At 39.2% G+C, this 22,929-nt stretch overlaps 1 protein-coding gene across 5 annotated transcripts; it reads left to right on the forward strand.

Moving 5' to 3' along the window:
- Nucleotides 1–205: 205 nt before the first annotated feature.
- LOC107842917 (TBC1 domain family member 8B) lies at nucleotides 206–22,906 on the forward strand. Of its 5 annotated transcripts, none has more exons than XM_016686969.2 (18): nucleotides 206–377; nucleotides 1,790–1,859; nucleotides 2,882–3,457; nucleotides 3,545–3,730; nucleotides 4,176–4,289; nucleotides 10,630–10,688; nucleotides 15,568–15,634; nucleotides 15,713–15,764; nucleotides 15,865–15,957; nucleotides 16,064–16,147; nucleotides 16,255–16,679; nucleotides 18,533–18,594; nucleotides 18,969–19,038; nucleotides 19,258–19,338; nucleotides 19,410–19,511; nucleotides 19,880–20,004; nucleotides 21,561–21,648; nucleotides 22,587–22,906. In XM_016686969.2, exons 1-18 carry the CDS (start codon nucleotides 283–285, stop codon nucleotides 22,638–22,640), a joined length of 2,403 nt encoding a protein of 800 aa, XP_016542455.1. In that variant the 5' UTR covers nucleotides 206–282; the 3' UTR covers nucleotides 22,641–22,906. The 5 variants fall into 5 exon arrangements, with proteins under 5 accessions (XP_016542455.1, XP_047252062.1, XP_016542456.1 ...); XM_016686970.2 differs by having other exon boundaries at nucleotides 212–377; nucleotides 19,410–19,489; XM_016686971.2 differs by lacking the exon at nucleotides 206–377 and adding an exon at nucleotides 547–1,559.
- Nucleotides 22,907–22,929: the final 23 nt, after the last annotated feature.

Genomic DNA, 22,929 nt, shown 5'->3' on the forward strand with positions numbered 1-22,929 from the left:
CAACAACTGTGCGAAGTTGTTTAATAACTGCGTGAAATTGTTCAGACAACTAACGTAATTGTCGTACAAGTAACCCAGTTGTTCAAGGGATTTAGTTTTTTTGTAGGGACAAGTTTGTGGGACCCACTTATCCCTTTTTTTAATTGGAACTCATTTTTCTCCTTGAATTTCATTTTACATTTCTATCCCTAAATAAATATATACCAACCCCGCACCCAAAATAAAAAAATAAAACAGAGCGAAACCGAAGCAGAAGATTAAGGAGAAACTGTTGAATGCCATATGAAAAATCAACCCTTCGATCATCCGGAAAACCCTACATTCCCAAAAATGACGGTTAAAAATTCACCTTTTTTCCCCAATTTTGAGCCCAAAAGGTACATTTTTACTTTTATTTCTATATAAATTAAGGTCGATTTTATAAATATTTAGAATTTTTGATGTGATGGGTTGTAATAAAACACGTAAAAATGCAATAGGGTTTTGTTATTTTATTGTATGTAAGTGTATTTTGTATGTTTAGTCTTTGAGCTATTATACAGGTGTAATTAAAACCGAAATTCAAGAAATGTTTATGCATGAGAAATTTACACTTGGGCATTTGAATTTATTAATATTTAGGTTTTTGATGAGATGGATTGTAATAAAATACGTATGTAAAAATGTGATGGTTTTTTGTTATTTTATTGTATATAAGTGTATTTTGTATGTTTAGTCTTTGAGCTATTATACAGGTGTAATTAAAACCGAAATTCAAGAAATGCTTATGCATTAGAAATTTACACTTGGACATTTGAATTTTAGGGAAAAGAAACAATTTTTAAGCTCTTTTGATAAAATGGGTATTTAAATATAAGGGAAGAAATTTATTCATTTTTTTGGTTGATGATGAATCATTATTTTATAGTTGCATTTTGCACGTTTAGGATTTGAGCTATTATACAGGTGTAATTAAGGCCGAAATTCGAGAAATGTTTATGCCTGGGAAAGTTACATGTTGGTATTTGCATTTAGGGCAAAAGAAGAAATTTTGAGTTTTTTTTTTTGGTTGATGAAATTGGTAGTGAGTTAACTCATTTTCTTGATTGGTGATATGACTCATTAGTTGATTAACAATTGATACATTACATGGATAGTAGAATTTAGGGAAAAGAACAATTCTTTTTGGGGGTTTTCTGATGAAATGGTAGCGAGTTAACGCATTGATTGATCAGTTATTATGAAATCATAGCTATTTTTGTGTATTTGTTTAAGTTGTGAGTTGAGCTATAGAGATAGATTCAAGATTTTTTGCTGAATTATTAGATCTTTTATAGGAAGTAATATTAGGTTTTAGAGGGATTTGATTATATTTATTAGAATTTGGGGATGAACCTTCTCAACACCAAAAGATTGGTGGGAGGAGGGAATGCATTGGTGAGAAGAATGCCCGTGTATGTGTTTTTGTGATCTGAATTCGCGTGAGGAGAAAAAGAGCGACATGGGCTGTAGGATCAGAGACTTTGATGAAGTATGTTGTTATCCTTCTTGAGTAAGCGTTCATTGGATGTTGATTCCAGGTAAAAGTGTTTCGTCCCTTCACAAATTAATTTGGTTAAATTGCTCAATTGAAGCGCATATTTGTACATTTTCAGCAGGATTCAAATGTTGTTGTGTTGTACCTTCATGTTACTTTTCACCCACAAAAATTATGGTTACAGTTTTGGTTTTCTTTACTTGGCGATTAAACTTTTGCCGAGAAAGTAAAATTAATGTAAATGTAAAGCATAATCTTTTATTCTTTTGGCAGGGATGCATATGGATTTACTGTGAGACCACAACATCTTCAAAGATACCGAGAGTACGCTACTATATATAGGGTAATTGCTAGATCTTTGTCTCTGCTGCCATTAGTCACTTGCTATTGCGATTTATTTAATGATTGCAAACTGTACTATTAAGCAAAAGGAAATTTAATGGAGAATATTCGAAGAGATCATGTTCCAATGTTATTGTAATTCATTCGTTGCTTCCATTTTACGGAGAAGCTCAATTGCAAATCCGTAGATATTTAATACAGTAAGCTTCATTCCTGACTCTCTTAGTCCATGTGTCTTTGAAATTCTGCACAGGTATTTCTAACTACATTAAAACAACTGTTCTTGTTTGGCTTGCAAAAGTGTACAGAAACGTCATTCGCACCTTAAAAGTTTTCACTAGGCTACTTTCCCAGTTTTTAACATTTTACAGTGGGCCCTTGATTCTTCATTGTAACTCCGTCGGAAGTGAAATTAGTAGGACATATAGGAATTATAGGATAGGTATGCTTACACTATCAGAAGCAAGGAATACAGAAAAGAGCAGGCGAAATTCCGCATTACCATTTCTAAAGGATTAACTTTTGAAGGGCTGACCAACTGCGAATTTTTTTAATTATGGACCTGAGACTTCAACTTAAGTTTGGGGCTTTACCAAAATAAAATACTTTGTTGAACTGAAGTTAATTTGAGTGCTTTATGAGGTGCCGTGTTATTCCAGCAGTAGGGGAGGTTACATGTTAGTTTTTGAAAATATTAGGACTTTCTGCAGTTTCTGCCCTTTAAGAACAAGGGTAGAATTGTTGTTAGTTTTGGTGCGCGCATGGAGTTATGCCTGTATATAAAATTGCGTGAGATTTCTGAGAGAACCATATTATTGTGTAAGTTCTCTACGTTTTGGCATGTATATAGAGTTTCTTCTCACATTAATGATTATTTACCTTATTAAAAAATGGGAAATATAAAGAAGCGAAAAGAAAAACGGTAGAAAACAACGATAGTCCGGCAGAAATGCACGTAGTCTGTTCAATCATCTGGTCTGTCGCTAGAGTATTCCTAATACAGTTTTATGTGTACATTTTAAGGAAGAGGAAGAAGAAAGATCTGAGAAGTGGAAAGACTTTCTTGATAACCAAGAAAAATCAAGTCAGCCACATGCTTCAGAGAAGTTGGACGCCCAGACTGTGGATTTTGAAGTTAAAAACGAGCAGCAAACGGTTCCTGTGCATGTGTCTCAAGAAGAAGGCGATGGTTCAGCGGGAAAGAATCCAGTTTCAGACATTAAAACAGAAAGTGATCTTACAAGGAAGTTGCTGGCTTATCTACCAGCAAAATCTTGTCAGGCTTATACGTGGGCTGAAATTAGAGCATCCTTGAGTCTCATTGATCATCTGATGAGCTTTCGTGTGAAAACGAGACCAAAGACAAAAGTTGAACTGTCAACTGGTGTTCACAATCATCTAGCAACTATTAAAGAGCGAGAGGAGCCAGAAGAAGAAAATGGAGAAGAAAGTTCTGACAATGAAGAATTGGGTGATCGTACCAATACCTCTGCAGAAGTAGGTACTGTCGGCAGTGGAGTTACTCCAGAACTTTCCTTTCCTTGGAAAGAGCTAGAGTTCCTTGTTCATGGAGGAGTTCCGAGGGATCTTAGGGGAGAGGTATTGCCTGGCATCTCTACCAGTTTAATGGTTTTCTTATACTGAGATCAGAAACAATCATGTAGCTAAGCCCAATTGATTGTCCAGGTATGGCAAGCTTTTGTTGGAGTTAGAGCACGTCGGCTGGAAAGATATTACTTTGATTTGCTTGATCCAGAAAGTGATACTGGTGATGGTCAGGAGCGTGATGGATCGTCATTGGCTGAAGAGAATAAGCAACGGAGTAAAGAAAGCGTTCATGTGCCAGAGAAATTGAGAAAGCAGATTGAGAAGGTCGTTAGATGCATGGGCCCTGGACTTTATCGTTCAGTCTTTTCAATTTGTAGGTGCTACTTCTTTTTAGGGTCCATTCTGGTTGGTCATTCAACAATTTTGTAACAGATACTTCTGATATAATCTTCTTCATCTACCACCTTTTTTGAGTTGCTCTTTTCCACTTGTCCAAAGTCAAGTCTCACCAATTTCATCTCATTTTGAGCATCCTCCTCACTAATACATTTCCAGCTGCCAATGGATGTTCATCCTCTTTGACTCGGTGTCAATATCTACTTTCATCCATTTTATATTTCTCTTTGCTTTTTCTTTTCTCTCTTGCTCTCTTTACCGACATAAAACAGTCCACACGCATGTAAATTATTACTTTCATTTCATGTTTGTTTGCATTTTCTTTGCATGCATCGGATGTTACTCTCTAGGCTAATGCTTTGTGTATTTACAGGATCTTCCTCGAACCTTTCCTGGACATCCTGCACTAGATGAGAAAGGTCGCAATTCCTTAAGGCGTCTACTTATAGCATATGCTAGACACAATCCAGATGTGGGGTATTGCCAGGTGCGACAATTTTGCAGCAAGTATTCCTTTACCATTTCTTACGTTTCGGCAATATGGCTGTTTTCAAATCATGATTTTAGTATGATGAAAGAGGGTATAAATTGTGCCAAGTTGAAATGCTAGATTAGGATATCTTCCAGATTATAAGAGGGATAGTTTTAAGTATCTTGGGTCTACGATTCAGGGGACGAGGAGATTGATGAGGATGTTTCTATGCGTATTGGAGCAGGTTGGATAAAGTGGAGGCTCGCCTCGGGAGTGTTGTGTGATAAGAAGGCGCCTCTTAAGCTTAAAGGCAAATTTTATAGAGTAGCAGTCCGCCCGACCATGTTGTATGGATCGGAGTGTTGGCCAGTCAAGCACTCCCACGTCCAAAAATTGGAGGTGGCGGAAATGAGGATGTTGCATTGGATGTGTGGGCTTACTAGAGGGGACAAAGTTAGTAATGAAGTTATCCGGGAGAAGGTGGGAGTGACTTCAGTGGAGGACAAGATGTTGGAAGGAAGACTGAGATGGTTTGGGCATGTGATGAGGAGGGGCGTGGATGCCCCATTTCGTAGGTGTGAGAGGCTAGCTTTGGATGGCTTCAGGAGGAGTAGAGGTAGGCTGAAGAAATACTGGAGGGAGGTGATTAGACATGATATGGAGCAGCTTCAGCTTATTGAGGACATGGCCCTAGATAGGAAGGTGTGGAGGTTGCGGATACGGGTAGAAGGCTAGTGGGAGTGTGTGGGGTGTAGCAAGCGGTTAGGTGAGACCTTGTGTTGCCGGGCTAGTAATCTTAGGAATCTTAGCATTCTTAGGTGTCGTTGGTATGTGCGAGTATGTTACAATTAGGTAGGTGTCCTTCGTATTTTTTTTGCATACTTGTTATTTTCTCTCTTTCGTGTTGCCCTTATTTATCGTATGTCGTATTTTCTGTGTTTTCTAGTGACATTATTTCTTATCACGGATTTTCTGTTATGTCATTCATCCCCTTGTTACTGTTCTGTATCTCGAGCTGGGGGTCTATCAGAAACAGCCTCTCTACTTCTTCGGAGGTAGCGGTATGGTCTGCGTACATCTTACCCTCCCAGACCCCACTTTGTGGGAATACACTGGGTTTGTTGTTGTTGTTGTTGTATAAGTGCTTATTTAGCACCTGAAAAGTTGGTATAAAAGTGGAGAAAACATGTAGACAAGTGTGGAAACCATGAGTTGCGGAGCTAAAGCTGCTGATTTAACTCAACTAACTATATGGGTATTAATGTATGGATATCTCCTTCCCAATATATGGGTTTTCTTCTTAGTGTTTTTCAATGTGTTTGTCCCTATGTTGCTCGACTCTTCAAAAATGTCGGCAAGTGCATGTCGGATCCTCCAAAAATGGTGTATTTTTGAAGGATCTGACACGGGTGCAACAACATTTTTGGAGAGGTCGAGCAACTTAGGTTTGGCCCACCATTTTCACAAATAGCAATCAATATCCTTGGGCCTTTCTTTTACTTGCTTAATTATTCCATATTAAAATAATTCCAATGTATAATGATGCAATATTTCTTATTATGGTCTAAATATGGGATCTCCTGTTTTCCCTGTGCTATGTGGCTGTCTGACCAGCTATGTTGTATGGAGCGGAGTCTTGACTAGTCAAGAACTCCCACATCCAAAAGTTGAAGGTGTTGAAGATGAGAATGGTGCGATGGATGTGTGGACTTACGAGGAGAGATAGGTTTAGAAATGAGATTATTCGAAAGGTGACAGTGGCTTTGGTGGAAGACAAGATGCAGGAAGTGAGGTTGAAATGGTCCGGGCATGTGATGAGTAGGTGCACGGATGCCCAGTTCAAAAGTTTGAGAGGTTGCTATGGATAGTTTTAGGCGGGGTAGAGGTAGGCTTAATAAATATTGGAGGGGGGTGATTAGACATGACATGGAACATTACAGCTTACTGAGGACATGATCCTAGATAGGAAGATATGGAGGATGCGTATTAGGTGTTACTAGGTAGGAATGCGTCCTTGCTGGCAGGAAGGAGTGCTTTATTTGTAGCTATGCTAGTATTTGTAGTGTCATGCTTGTGTCATGTAGTTTCTTGTTAATGATTTTTTTGGTGATGTTTGTGACTTTGGATACATAGTTTATAGTACTACTCTGTGAGTGTCTTGTTTCTCTTTTTATCTATTGGTGTGTTATTCCATTTTGTTTTGCTGTTTTTATGGTTTTTTATACTGTTATTTGTCTTGAGTTGAGGGTCTATCGAAAACCTCTCCTTTTCAGTTGAGGTAGTGGTATGGACCTCGTACACTTTACCCTCCCCAGATCCCACTTTATGGGAATACACTGTGGTGGTGTTGTCGCTATGTGGTCTTGATTTGACCTCTTTCCTATACACTATCTCACTTTTTATGCACTTTAATTTGTTTGAATACATGCAGGACTTGTTTGTTGGCAATAACCTAGGACTCAATTCTCATTTGATTCAATTCATAATGTTGTAATCTTTATGCCAATGGGTTCATTTGAGATGGAGGGAGTACTTGTTAAGCCAAGTAAAAAACTATTACACATTCCATATATTTGTGCTCATGATTAAGAAAAGGTTTAGTATTGTGTGTTGTGGGAATTGTTTGAAATCAAGACAGAAGGAAAACATTTGATTGTGTTCTATGTGGGTTGGGATGAGGGAATAGAGAAAATTAAGACGGGGGTATAGGTCCATTTGTCTATGGTAAGGGTGATGTTTAATAGGAGTGACAAAATTAGCCCATGAAAATATGACCTGCCAAGTTTGGGCTGGTCATTCACCCGCCCATTTATTAGCTCAGTAATATTTCGGGCTTTCAAGCCCATAAAAAAGGGGCTACTATGTGATCCAAATTGACCTTTTATCACAATATTTTTAAAAAATATTTTTCTTATTTGATGTGTTATACATAGCCTAATAAAGAAAAAATAATTTTATAGGTACTAAAAATTTTATAAAAGAACAAACTAAGAAATTAAAACTTAATAAGAATTGAGAAGGGGACTTAAAAGATTATCTCAAAACTTCTCTCTGAAAGACTAAAGTCTGTCATGGGTAAACTAGTGGATGAACACCATATGGCCTTTTTGAAGGGGAAACGGATAATGGATGCATCACTTATGGCAAATGATCTTGTAGACTCCAGTGTGAAACAAATCCACCTGCAATCTTTATGTAAGCTGGACATTGAAAAAGCCATTGATCATGTAAATTAGACTTATCTACTCAAAATTCTTGAAGATATGGGCTTTGGCAGGAAATGGATAAACTGGGTTAAGGGGCTAAGACATGGTGACCCTCTCTCACCCTTCTTGTTCATACTATCTATGGAGGGTCTTAATCATATGCTTAGAAAAGCCAATGAAAATGGTTGTTTGAGAGGTTTCAGAGCTCAGAACGACAGAGCAAATGCCATGAGAATTTCCCACCTTCTGTATGCAGATGACTCTTGTATTCTATGTGATTATCGGACTCCTCAGAGTTATTCTGACCATTATTGAAGCCATCTCAGGACTTCATGTGAACTGGCATAAGAGCTGTCTCTACCTAGTCAACGAATTCCTGAATATGCAGGCTGGCCATGAATCTTGGATGCCTAGTTGCCTCTCTACCCACAAATTATCTCGGATTGCCATTGGGAGCAAAAACTAGGGAACTTGAAGTCCGGAGCTCAATTATGGAGAGATGTAATAAGAGGTTATCAAGATGGAAGAGAATATTTATCCTTGGGAGGTAGACTGGCCCTCATAAAATCTGTCCTAGATGCTCGACCCACCTATATGATGAGTTTGTTTTCCATCTCAAAGAGTACTGAAAAAAAGATGAGATGAGAAGGAACTTTCTGGGGCAAGGGAATAATAAAGAGAACAGAGGCTTCAATCTTGTGAAGTAGGATGCCCTTAACCTCAACAAAAAACAAGGTGGTTTAGGCATTAAGAAGCTCAGCCTCCACAATAGCTGCCTATTGCAAAAATGGTTGTGGAAATTCTGCATAGAAGACATGACCCTATGGAAGAGACTCATCACAGAGAAGTATGGACTCCTAATCAATGGACAACCAAAGAAGTGGATGGTACTTTTGGATGCAGTCTTACGGAAAACAATTAGAAGGCTCCGGCCACAGTTTAGTACCAGCATATCCTTCAAAGTGGGAAATGGTATGAAGATCCAGTTCGGGAATGGAATGAACACTTTCTGGAACACTGGATAGGTGATGAAAGCTTAAAGTCCACCTTTCCTGACCTCTACACCCTCAGTCTCCAGAGGAATGACACTATCTCCCAGATTTGGAGTCCACAGGGGTGGAACTTCATTTTTAGAAGAGCCTTAAATGATTGGGAGATAGACAATATAGCTAGTCTCCGAGAAACTTTGAATACTTTCCCGGGTACCTCTTTAACTCCGGACAAACCTTTTTGGAAACTGCACAGTAAGGGAGTTTTCTCATTCAAGTCAAATCATGGTACTGGAACAACAGCACCAGCCTTTATTCCACCAGAATTTGGCCTTGGAAAAGTGGGAACTAGTCTGGGAAATTAAAATCCCCTTCAAGGTGTCATGTTTTATTTGGCTGGTGATTAGGAGAGCTTGCCTAACCCATGAAGCACTACAGAGAAGAGGTCTACAGATTTGCTCAGAGGTGTTTTCTTTGTGACAAGGAAGCAGAGGTAAAAAAACCACCTCTTTTTACACTGCAAAATAGCTGTTAATTTGTGGAACATGTTCTTATGTATGCTTGGAGTAAGCTGGACAATGCCTAAGGACACTATTGATCTGCCGAGGAACTGGGAGTCAATTGGTAGAAGAAACTCTGAGGAAGACTTGTGGAAGCTAATCCCAGCCTGTGTTTGGTGGATCTTATTGAAAGAAAGAAATGCAAGGTGTTTTGAAGGCAAAATCAACAACATCCAGAAGATCAGAATGAACTGCATCAGATGCCTTTATTTTTGGTGTAAACAAGATATTGTGGGGGATATAGACTTTTTAGTTGATTTCATAGGAAAACTGGCCTTGGACTAGACTGTTTTTTTTTCCAATGCCCTTGGGGTTGTATCAACCAAGTTATAATTCTTGGATGATGCTTTCCATGTGAAATACGAAGTTACCTTTATCTCAAAAAGATTGAATCGTGACCCCTTTTTTGCCAATTTCTGTCCAACTTTCGACACAAGTAACTTTTGGGAGAGTCGATAACCCGTCCATTTACTAACCCAGTTCATTTTGACCCATCCAAATTCAGCCCGGCCCCACCCATTCGACACCCCTACTGTTAAGCTAGATGAGGGTGCTTGTTCAGAATGGAGTTGTAATCCTGTTTCAGCCATAGGCTAGATTAAGGTGACACAAATTAATGTTCCCAAGGTATAGGAGAATCTCCATATAAATTAGATAATCTTCATGTCATTTTATCAAAGTTGTTATTTTCCTTGTTTTCTTTAATCACATGTAGGAAACTTGTTGATATATTAGGACTGCTGTTTAATTGCGCAATAGTATTTTGGTTGCATCAGATGCATTATATCTCCAGATAATCAACTAACCTGATTTTGGTATATTGATTACACCAAGCCCAAGAACAAGAAGCCTGTGAAAATTATGCATCAAACTCAATGTTTTAAGGCTGTAGGAGCAGTAGATTAAGATCTTTATTGTTGCAGACCTAATTAACAAATAAAAAGTCCCCTCTCTGATGACCTATTTTTTAGATTAAATATTTATAAATTTCAACAGGGTAGCGGAGTACGTAGAGGTCCTAACTCCTAAGATCAAGTCCTATAGCCTCCCATTAACAAAAATACTTTCACGTGCTTGGTCCGTACCCACACAAAAGAATCATGGCAACGCATAAGGGGATCGTGCTGCAGATCCGGTAGTTTTGGCTAATTAAGTTTCTCCTCAGTATCCATGACACTCAGAAGAACATGGTTGATTTTATTAAAATTGTACAAAGAAGCACAATCCTAGTGGCTTTTCGTGAATACACTTGTGCCTTTAATTTTTCACAAACAGTGAGGATGGAAGAGAATAACTTGAAATTCCAAAGTAAGAAAGGGAAGAAAATAAGATGGAATGCACTCATTATTATGGCCATGAGTTTTAAGAATAGGGGGGTGCATTATCTAAACATGATTTGTTTTTCCTTAACCGTTACAAGATCAGATGGAAGTAGAGTTACCATTTGTGGTGGTACTTGTTCTTTTCATTTGTCCATTGACGTGCATGGAATTTTATTGTCTGTTGTTTTCTCCTCCTGCATTCTAAGCTATGATGTCCTTTATCCGTAGAGATGAAAACCTTAATAACTTGTCCAAGCTATCCTTTTCCATTTTTTCAGGCAATGAACTTTTTTGCTGGTATCCTACTTCTAATGATGCCCGAAGAAAATGCATTCTGGTAAGTTCCCCGTGATTTTTTTTTTATCTTCTATTCACATGTAATGTCTGTATTATACCCTGTGAAAAAATGTTACTGGAATGCGAATAGAGTGCTATAATTGCATGCCAAATGTTTTAAGTCAGAAGTTTGTAAAGATTACACAGGACTTTAAGAAAGTATTATATTCAAATGTTTGCTTAATTTCATTCACTAGCAATGGTGCATCTATTATGTGAGTTGGAGAGTAGGTTGAATAGCCCTACCAAGTACCAACAAGTTTAAGAAAGTCTGGTTCTCATTCTTTCTTGAATATGATCTTGGGTTCCATCTGATGGATGATCAAGAGCTAGTCAACAATACTGTGAGCTTTGCAATAACTGTGGTGCAACTTTCCAGATTCATAGCTTTACACTAAGGAGAACAAATGTTAACATATACTTATCAAAAAACAATTGTTAGAATGTCAAGTGAATATTTGTCTAGGTTCATACACATTTAGATTCATTTTATTTGGCTAAGTTAAATTTTATTTAGGTTCATGCCTGGTCGCTCGACCACTGAGGCCATTCACCTTGTGAGGAGATTAGTGGAGCAGTTTCGAGAGAGGAAGAAGGACTTGCACATGGTGTTTATTGATCTAGAGAAGGCATATGACAGAGTTCCCAGGGAGATTCTGTGGAGGTGCTTGGAGGCTAGAGGGTGCCCGTGGCGTACATTAGGTTGATTCAGGATATGTATGATGGTGCGAAGACTCGTGTGAGGACGGTAGGTGGAGATTCGAAGCACTTTACAGTTTTGATAGGGTTGCACCAGGATCGACTCTTAGCCCGTTTCTATTTGCCTTGGTGATGGATGTTTTGTCGCGACATATTCAAGGGGAGGTGCCTTGGTGTATGTTATTTGCAGATGATGTGGTTCTGATCGACGAAACTCGGGGTGGAGTTAATGATAAGTTGGAGATTTGGAGACAGATGCTTGAATCTAAAGGTTTTCGGTTAAGTAGAACAAAGACGGAGTACTTGGAGTGTAAGTTCAGTAATATGTCGCAAGAAGATGGAGTAGTTGTGAAGAGGGAGAGTTTCAAGTATCTGGGGTCTATAATTCAGGGTAATGGTGAGATTGACGAGGATGTCACGCATCGTATTGGGCCAGGGTGGTTGAAGTGGAGGCTCGCTTCGGGAGTCCTTTGTGCTAAGAAGGTGCCCCCGAAGCTTAAAGGTAAGTTCTACAGAGTGGTAGTCCGGACGGCTATGCTGTATGGAGCAGAGTGTTAGCCAATTAAGAACTCTCACATCCAAAAGGTGAAGGTGGCGGAGATGCGAATGTTGCGATGGATGTGTGGACATACCAGGAAAGATAGGGTGAGGAATGAGATTATTCGGGAGAAGGTGGGAGTTGCCTCGATGGAGGATAAGTTGCGAGAAGGGAGGCTACGTTGGTTCGGGCATGTGATGAGGAGGGGCCCTGATGCTCCAGTGCGGAGGTGTGAGACTCTGGCTATGGATGGTTTTAGGCGGGCTAGAGGTAGACCGAAGAAATATTGGAGGGAGGTGATTAGGCATGATATGGAGCAATTACAGCTTACAGAGGACATGACCCTTGATAGGAAGGTGTGGAGACGCGGATTAGGGTAGAGGGTGAGGGGTGGGAGCGCAACGGTAGTAATAAGGGAGTGCTCCTTTGGGTTTGGAGTTTCTGATTTGTAGTGTTGGGGCTGTAGTTTTTGGGGTTAGTGGTGTTGGCTTTTTTGCATCCCGTACTAGTTTATTATGCACTTATCTTTTGTGTTTGTTATACTGTTAGTTTGTTTTGTGTACCATACTAGTTTGTATCCGCTTACTTTTTGTATTTGTTATACTGTTATTGGTCCTAAGCCGGGGGTCTATCGAAAACAACCTCTCTACTTCTCTTGAGGTAGTGGTATGATCTGCGTACACTCTACCCTCCCCAAACCCCACTAAGTGGGAATACACTGGGTATGTTGTTGTTGTATAACCTAAGACTCTTATATAAGGGGCTCCTTTGTACATTGTTAAACAAGTCAACAGGGAAACTATCTATTTTCACACGACCATCTCATCTAGAAATTAAACTTCTCCAACATGGTCTCAGCATATCTATGATCTTGTTAGAGACTCAAATAACTTTTGTTACTGTCAGGCCTGTTACTAAAATGTGTAGTTCATCTAACCATTGTTATCTTTTCCTTTTTTAGGAATGCTAAAATTAATTGTGAAAATGGAGAATCTTCTCATTGACTTGGATTAATAATGTAAAAGACGCGCTCCTTATACAGGAATCTTAGACTATGCATAATATGATAGTTTAATAATGTGAAAGAGGTGCTCCTTTTATAGGAATTCTATACTGTGTATAGTATGATAGGTGATGAATCCCGATGCTAATAAGGTTAGCTAATTAAATCCAAAATATCCTAAAATGTCCTTATAGAATATTCTATTAGATTTTCCGTATTCATGTACAATTAATCTTGATGTGCATGAATCTACACACGCCTCTCTACCTCACCTCTGTGGTAGTGGTATGGACTGCTTACATTCTACCCTCCCTAGACCCCACTTTGTGGGAATGTACTGGGTATGTTGTTGTGCATTAAACTAGACACATCCACTTGATATTCTAACATGCTCCCTCAAATTCAAAGTGGGTAATGCAACTTGAGTTTACTTATTTCCGAGACATAGAAAATTGATGCCAAATCTCATTGGAACAGAAATGCCATCTTGTCCCGCATAACTTCGATCTTAATCATGTCTCTTATAGCATGCCCACACATCTATCTGAACATCCTCATCTCTCGCTCCTTCATCACTTGACCACGAAGAACGTGGACATCCTTGACCAGCCAACCCTGTTGTAACCACTACTCTGTATAACTTACCTTTAAGTCTTGGGAACACATTCTTATCGCATAGTACCCCAGAGTTGAGCCTCCATTTTACCCACTCTGCTCAAATACGGTGTGCAAGTGAAGCATGACCATTAATAGTCAACATCTTTTGTGTGTGTGAGAGGAAGATGGGGATACATGTATCTGGGCTTAAATTGGAAACATCTTTTTCTTGGTGAGAACTAGGTTTAGTGTAGAACAAATGGCATCTCGGTTTGCTAATGGTGATTTCAAGCTTTACCTTTTTTGTTTGAACCATTTAATGTGGAGGGTCCTACTTGGCACACTTATATATTTTCTTGAGACAAGATAAAGAACTAGAATTTGTAAGGTGATATACCTGTTTCCGACCTCCACCCAACACCCTTCAAAAGAAAGAGCAAAGGCAACAGAATTTTGTGGACTCCCCGTCCTCTACCTCCCTTTTATGCCTTCATATATGAGTTGTCGCTCTTGGGTGGTATTCTACAATTGCTTTGGACATTTTTAACTCATTCTTTTAAACCTATTAAAACCTTAACTGATCAGCATACTATAACATTCTTAGCTTTGGCATATCACCATTGCCTTGCATAATCCATGAAGAATGATTTGTACTGCTTATTTGACTAGCCCTACCCTGGTTATCAGGACAGACAATATTCATGTGACTTGTATTAACATCGCTTTGTGCACAAGCTAACTTCATTTCCTTAGAGATCGCTGAGATTTTTCTCTTCTTTTCTTTCTCACCTTACTCTATTGACAGAAAATTCAATTCTATTATCAGATTCTATAAGGTCGTGTTGTACCATATCTATATTACGCTTTTTATTCAATGCATTAATTTTTTTGAGACTGGTGCAAAATTATACAATGCATTATATTGGTCACTTGTTTAAGTAGTATTGCTCTTTATCAACTTTGGTATTTGTGGATTTCTTTCAAATCTGCAACTAGAACATTGCCAGTGCAAAGCTGATATTATGGTGGAATATCAGAAGCTACTTGAGTTCTGTTGTCTGTCCAAGAGACGACCAAGAATATGCGCTTTCTTCCATGTGACTTGTAAAAATACGTGTATTTTTGTTTTTGTACAGTTGTGGTTATTACCAAAGTATTTTTATACATTTATTGAGATTGATATGGAGACCTTCATTCGTTTAATTTTAGTAACGTACAACAACAACAACATACCCAGTATATTTCTACCAAGTGGGGTGGGGTCTGGGGAGGGTAAGTGTACGCAGTCCATACCACTACCTCAAATGTGAGATAGAGAGGTTGTTTCCGATAAACCCCCGGCTCAATATAGAACAATCTGTTAAGGAACAATAATAGTAAGAATAGTAAAAGAACAAGATATATTAGGGATTAGCAAACTCAATAATACTATAAACAAGATACTCCAAGTAACACAACAAAAGATACCATACCCTAAACTCAGTCTAACCTACTACCCTAATCCGCCTCCCTCACAACTTCCTATCCAGGGTCATGTCCTCGGCAAGTTGGAGCTGCTTCATTTCATGTCTAATCACACCAATATTTCTTCGGTCTACCTCTACCACGCTTGAAACCATCCCTAGCCAACCTCTCACACCTCCGCACTGGGGCATCCGTGCTTCTCCTCATCACATGACCGAACCATCTCAACCTCGCTTCCCTCATCTTGGCTTCCACCGAAGCCACACCCTCTTTATCTCGAATAACCTCATTTCTAATCCTGTCTTTCCTAGTATACCCACACATCCACCTAAGCATTCTCATTTCCGCCACCTTCATCTTCTGGATGTGGGCCTTCTTAACAGGCCAACACTCCACCCCATACAACAACGCCGGTCTAACTATAACTATCACTCTGTAGAACTTGCCTTTAAGTTTAGGAGGTACCTTTTTGCTCCTGGATCATAGACCCTAGTAACTTAACACTGTTTATTTTTTATGTTTATTTTTTGTCAATGGAACTAAACTAATATTATAGACTGGTTTGTTTCAAATCTCCAGGGCATTGGTGGGTCTTATTGATGAATACTTTGGCGGCTGTTACTCACAAGAGATGATAGAATCCCAGGTTTGCATAACCATACACCTGATTCTATCTATGCAGGATGATCGTTACTCATGCAAATGATCCTTTATTTTCCATTAGGTGGATCAACTGGTGTTTGAGGAGTTAGTGCGTGAAAGGTTTCCGAAACTTGGTCTGTCCATGGCTTATATCTGTTTTTATCTTGGTTGGCTGCTTTCCTCATCGAAACAAATCCAATTGCCGTTTCTTATTAGTTCATCCTTTTGCTGCAGTCTATCATCTAGAGTACTTGGGAATGCAAGTGGCATGGATTTCTGGACCTTGGTTTCTTTCAATTTTTGTAAATGTGCTTCCTTGGGAAAGTGGTAAAGTTCTTGTTCTGTGCATTAACTTTAGCTCTAATGTAACTGTTCATGTTCTTGTTAAAAATTATTTGATTACGTTACTCCCGATGGGTTATTTTACTTCCAGTTCTCCGAGTTTGGGATGTGCTTCTCTTTGAGGGAAATCGTGTCATGCTCTTTCGAACAGCACTTGCTTTGATGGAGTTGTATGGTAGTACATTTCGTTGTGATTAATGTTTATTATATGCCAAACTCATTTTGATGGGAGCAACTGAGGCTGTTTTAGACTATTATTAAGATCGTAAGAAAATATTGCAGGTCCTGCTGTAGTTACAACTAAGGACGCCGGGGATGCAATCACCTTATTTCAATCCCTTACTGGCTCAACTTTTGATAGTAGCCAACTTGTTTTGACAGCTTGTATGGGTTTCTTAAATGTCACTGAAGATAGGTTGCTAGCACTGAGAGAAAAACATCGTCCAGCTGTGCTAGCAGTTACTCAGGAGAAATCAACGGGAGGGCCTGTTAAGAAAGATCCAAAAGGTCTTGCCTCCAAGCTGTATAGTTTTAAGCATGATCCTGAATCATTTTTGAAAGAAACAAAGCCGGATGAAGAGTCAGGTGATAAGAACACAGGCAATAAAATATCAGACTCAAATTCCAACTCCGCAAGTGTGGATGAATTTCTCAACAGCCTAAATATAGATTCACATGTGGATTCCCTTCCAGGTCTTCAAGAACAGGTTACTTGTTCAGTCCTCTTAGCATATCGAATGAAGAAGCCACTTATGGGCTTCTTCACCTTATTTTGATTAGCTTTCAGCTGAGGCTGACAATTTGATTTGCGTACTTTCAGTTGTACATTCGGTGTTAACACTTTGAGATAATAGTCTTGTGGCTGAGGGGAAGTTTCTTTATCATCTGCTAAATATGCAACTGAATCTCCAACTTTTCCTCGAGCCATTGGAAGGGACTTTCATGCCCAACCAAATTCTAATAAAAGTTGAATTTGCTGTAGCATCTTTTCATGGGTCGGTCTTGTTACTGTCTTCATTTGTTGAACTGTGTCCTTGACTGCATTGAGGTTTCTATTACATGTGTTTAGCACATGAAGAAAAACTTGGCGAATTGGGTAGATTATTGAAATCTATTACCTCCTGGGCTTTGGCCCAATGGTAAAGGAAGTACACTGCATGATATGTAGTAGGTGCACGTCATGAGTTCTAACCTTGCTGAGAACTAACAACAACAACAAACCCAGTGTTATCCCATAAAATGGGGTCTGGGGAGGGTAAGATGTATGCAGTCCATAGTCCATACCACTACCTCCGAAGAAGTAGAGAGGCTGTTTCCGATAGACCCCCGGCTCAAGATGAAGAACAGTAAACGAAGGGATGGATGGCATAATAGAGAAATCAGGAATAAGAAATAATAAAATAGACATCAGAGAAGTACGAACTACGAAACATACGGGCGACACGAAATAAGAAAAGTACTAAGACATAAGACAAAGGACACCTACCTAGTAGTAAGCTACACTAACATAATACGTCACCTATGAACACAGACCTAGGTTTACTAACCCGGCTACAAAGGAACTCACCTACTTGCATGCTGCACCCGACACATACACCTTAGCCATATACCCTTATTCGCGACCTCCACATCTTCCTATCTAGGGTCATGTCCTCAGTCAGTTGGAGTTGCTCCATGTCATATCTAATCACCTCCTTCCAGTATTTCTTCGGCCTACCTCTTCTACTTTTGAAGCCACCCCAAGCTAGCCTCTCACACCTCCGAACTGGGGCATCCGTGCCTCCCCTCATCACATGCCCAAACCATCTCAGTCTTCCTTCCCGCATCTTGTCCTCCACTGTAGCCACTCCCACCTTTTCCCGGATAATCTCATTCCTAATCCTGTCTCCTCTAGTAAGCCCACACATCCAACGCAACATTCTTATTTCCACCACCTTCAATTTTTGGATGTGAGGTTGTTTGACTGGCCAACACTCCGCTCCATACAACATGGCCGGACATACTGCCACTCTATAGAATTTGCCTTTAAGCTTAAGGGGCACGTTCTTATCACACAACACTCCCGAGGCAAGCCTCCACTTCATCCAACCTGCTCCAATACGTTTAGAGACATCCTCATCAACCTCACCATTCCCCTGAATCGTAGACTTTGCTGAGAACTAGACCCTGGCATATAAGTAGGAGGAAGGTTGAGGGCCGGGTCCGTACTCCAAGTTCCAAACCTATGTGGTAATTGGGGCTGGGCCAGCTAATCAACCAGGGATTTCTCAGTTATTGAACCTGTTCCAATTAAGTTTGATGCAGTTGGCTGATTTTCCAACAAATGGAAAACCCTGCATTTTCTTTCAGACTGCCAATTGTTTCCCTTCCTTGTTTGATACACTTCATGTGTAAATGGAAGTTTTATATTGGTGTTTAAGATCTGTCAATTCCATTTATCAGCAAACTTCAGTGGCAATTTTTAGTGTCCTGTGATTAAGAAAAATACTTGTCTGTTTTAATAACTATAGCAAATGATCACTCTCTTTTTGAAGTGCAATTACTAACAGCTCTTATGCAGGTTGTTTGGTTGAAGGTTGAGCTCTGTAGGACACTGGAAGACAAGAGAGCAGCTACTCTGAGGTTTGCATTTTATCTCAGAAGTCCAATTTTGGGTTCATTTTTAATTCGAACAACAGCAGCAGACCCAGTGAAACCCCATAAGTGGGGTCTGGGGAGGGTAGAGTGTACGCAGTGTAGAGATAGAGAGGCTGTTTCCGAAAGATCCCCTGCTGAAAAACCTGCCAAACAGTTCAAAAAAGCTATACAGATAGGGGGCAATCACAATAACAAAATTAATGTGGAATGAAGAGTGTTACACAACAAATAGGAGAAAGAACAGTAACGAAAACAAAATAATCATGGCAGTTGCGTCGACAAATATATTTATTGTCAATACTAAAACACAAAAAGGAAAGTTTTAACCTGATCATAAAAATTGTAATTTTCTTTTCCAGAGCTGAAGAGTTGGAGACGGCGCTTATGGAGATGGTCAAAGAAGATAACCGACGACAACTAAGTGCTAGGGTATATGTCCATACATTCAATTATTTTAGTACTCATGTTGCTGGTTGAGTGCAAGTTATAAGCATTTCAAGCATGGAGGAAAAGTTCACTTGTAAACAGACTTTTCCATTAAATCTTTATCATCTCTATTCGTAAAATCTCCACTCGTTCTGGACTTCCCAAATCAAAGAAAATTCTGTTTTCAACATATCTTTCTGATTCTTTGTCAACAATCTGCAGGTTGAGCAATTGGAACAAGAAGTGGCTGAACTTCGATTAGCCCTTAATGATAAGAAAGAGCAGGAGAAAGCAATGCTTGAGGTAGTTAAACAAAGTGCTTCCTGTAAATCTGCTCTTAAAGGTATATTTACGTGCTAAGATATGACCTGTAGGTCTTGATGCGGGTTGAGCAAGAACAGAAAGTAACAGAAGACGCTAGGATTGCTGCTGAACATGATGTGGCTGCTCAAAAGTATGCAGTACATGTTCTTCAGGTTTGATATCCATTAACAGTGAACAATCTAGTTTGTTTATTTGAAGCAACTATAACCATTCTTTGATGCATAAGCACACTCACGGAGGTTAGTGCTCAAAATTCTTACCAGCTAATTGAGGCTTGGGAAGGTATCACGTGGTTAATTGGCTATTTGATAAGTAAGAGTTCATGTATGTAATTGGCCCGGCACCAAGAAAGTGCTTGTGAGTTCATCGCTACTTATCGTTCTTGTGCCGTGTAATACATTGTTTTTTGAGAACAACTAATGGAACAGCTAAATTTTTCAATTAAAGCTTTATTGTGAAGCCAAAAGTAGTGGCATTTAGCTTACAGTTTCAGCTTATATACTTGACCTCTTCCATGCAGGAAAAGTATGAAAAGGCTATGGCTTCTGTTGCTGATATGGAGAAGAGAGTTGTCATGGCTGAATCAATGCTTGAAGCTACCTTGCAGTATGAATCTGGTCAAGTCAAAGCTCCATCTTCCCCACGGTGTGTGAGAGTTCATTCTAAATTTTACATCTCTTTTCTCATGAATCTGCTTCTTGTGCATCCAAGATGTGTCGAAAAATGTCAACATTTCTTTTGTAACTTCTGATGAACTATGCGGACACTAAAAGCTTTCCTGTTCCTTTCCAGAAAAAATTGCGCCAAAGCAATCCATTGGGTATCATTTGTACCTTTCAGAAAATGGACATTGGATGTAGAAAAGTGATCATATGATATTTGGAGACTTGAAAGAGATTTCTTTAAATCCAATCTGCCTCCTCTAGAAAGATACTATTTCGTTCAACGGCCAACTTCGATTCACTTCAATAGTTCCATGACCACTTTCTTCACTTCTATAGTTCTATGACCACTTTCTTATAATTAGCACCTAGAGGTACACAATTTGCTTACATGGCATAGAATCAATGGAGCAACCCAGACAGTTTCTCAGGGATTGTTAGTTGGCAAAGGACTTGCGGGAAAACCACTCTGCTTGGGAGTTTATGTTGTGAGCTTTCCGGATAGTGATTCACTCACACTTCCTCGATTTGCTTTTATCCAGCATACATCTTGAAAGGAGAATGACGAATTTAATTTAAAAATCTACTCTTGCTCTTACTTAGGAAGAACCAGGTAACCATCACTGAACAACACAGGTTGATTTTGGATTAGGTAAATCACTGTTAGCCAGCTGCAGAGCTCTATCACAAGAAAATTAATTGATGAAGTAAGCGTATAAGATGATTCTTAAATCAGGATATTTACATTATGAAGCACACAGAGGATTATTATCTGGTCAATGAAAGGTGGAAATCATCAGAAAAATAGAAACTTAAATGACTATGGTGGCTGGCTAGGAGTAATATCATAGTTGGTAATTCCAAACATGTGGATGCAAAAATAGATTCGTTTGATGAGCTGCTAACTTAATTTCTGTTACTAGGAAAAAGTTCCTGCATAGTCTTGGTGTAATATCAATATATGATTAAGCGATCATCTAATTTCGTAAACTGAAAAGATCTAGCCCAAGTGTTAGCAGACACTGTAATATGTATGGCCCAATTGTAGGAAACAAAAAGAACTATATGTACTTATGATTTATTTCCGTCAGCCTGTTCTTTCTTTTTTGGTGATATGATATTTTTAGCACTTGGTATTTGGTGAAAGGAAAAGTTAACCACTGACACTAGCATTTTACTTGGTCTTAAGAGTATCTCGGCATCCTTGCTCCCTCCTATGTCTATTAGCTTTATTTGTTAAGCTGTTGAGAGTTTGAGATGTGTTCTTCCAATATTATCATAAAGTTAAACAAAGGTTTGGTAACTGTTGGTTGGTGTTCTGTCTTTGATGGAGATTTGAAGAGTACAATGCTCATAGTTAGGTTAATATCTGAAGTCAGACTCATGCTGAAAGAATCACTGTATAAGCCGAGAGATTATTGTGTAATAAAATATGGTTAATGTACATGGTAAGGAATTTGTCATTCAAAATCACTTTCAGAGTTTTGTTTCTTGTTATTTTGGCGTATGGATGATTTAAAGTGATCATGTATTTGTCAGGGCGACAAGACCAGATTCTCCTCAAGGTGTACCAGCCAAAAGGACAGGTCTACTATCGTTCGGCCTTGGTTGGCGTGATAGGAACAAGGTACTGTTGACACTACCCTCGCTTGTAGGTTAATATCTATTGTTAATACAAACAAGTGATAAATAAGAGCATTTCTTAGCAATCTGCACCCCCAAGGGTGTGGCGACCTAGTGGCCAATGAAGTGAGTTGAGAACCATGAGGTTCAAGGTTCATTTACCAGCAGAGGCAAAAGAAATATTAGGTGATATTTTTTTCATTTGTCCGAGCTTTGGTGGGTACACTTACCCGGTACCTGTGCTGTTTAGGAGCTACTCTTTAAAATTGTCAACAGGGGCATGCAGATTCCTCCGAAAGTAGTGTATTTTTGGAGGATCCGACACTGGTACGGCATAGTTCTTGGAGAGTCAGAGCAACATAGGTTAAGAGGTAGCAGGTACCCGTTAAATTAGTCGTCTACACAAACTGGTCCGGACACCACCACAGTTATATCAAAAAAGAGCATTTCTTGGCAATGATAAATGTAAGTAAAATACTTTTAGGAGGCGTAACTAGTGAAGTTGCACTAATTAGTGGTGGGAAATCACACGTTTAGGGCTTCAGCCCACGACTAAAAAAAAGGGCAGCCCGGTGCACTAAAGCTACCGCTATGCACGGTGTCTGGGGAAGGACCCCACGATATCCAATAGGAAAATACACGAAGAAGGGGGAGATAATGCCTAACCTTCACCAAAACAAGTATGGGGGCCAGACATGCCTTATCCTGTATAAAACGTGACAACATTACAAATATGAAATAGGATAGTGTCATAAAGATGAAACTTTTACATTTTGCATGAGAGGATTCATCTCTTTTACAAAACATGATTGTTTTAAATGGTTATCATTGCCCTTTTGGCCTTTCTGAAGGGTCTTAACTTTCTGAAGACCTCAGAATGAAAAATAAAAATGAGAACTTAGGCCTAAGAATGATCAATGATGAATTCAGCTGATTTGACAGGCGAAGCCAACCAATCTTAGCGAAACTAAATCTGCGGACGAGGACCAGAAATGAGCAGTAAGAAGACTGAAGAGCAAGAATTGTGAACATGCTGCTGCCAATTAAAGGTGTATGCTGAAATTTTGATCTTAAGAGGTGGTGATTTCACCCTCAATTGGTAGCATGTCTAGTAGGTCATCTTGACGTCCTGTTGAGTGTAACTTGTACCTCCCAGCTCATTTTGGTTTCAACGGTTATTTGATTCTTTTGTACAGTTATATGTAAAGAAATATGGTATCTTTCTGTAGCAGTTATGAAATGTGGGCTTCAATTTTGCTTTATTGTGAATGAGTTTAAGCTATAT

Source organism: Capsicum annuum, chromosome 9 (genome assembly GCF_002878395.1).
Source record: "Capsicum annuum cultivar UCD-10X-F1 chromosome 9, UCD10Xv1.1, whole genome shotgun sequence".
NCBI lineage: Eukaryota > Viridiplantae > Streptophyta > Magnoliopsida > Solanales > Solanaceae > Capsicum > Capsicum annuum.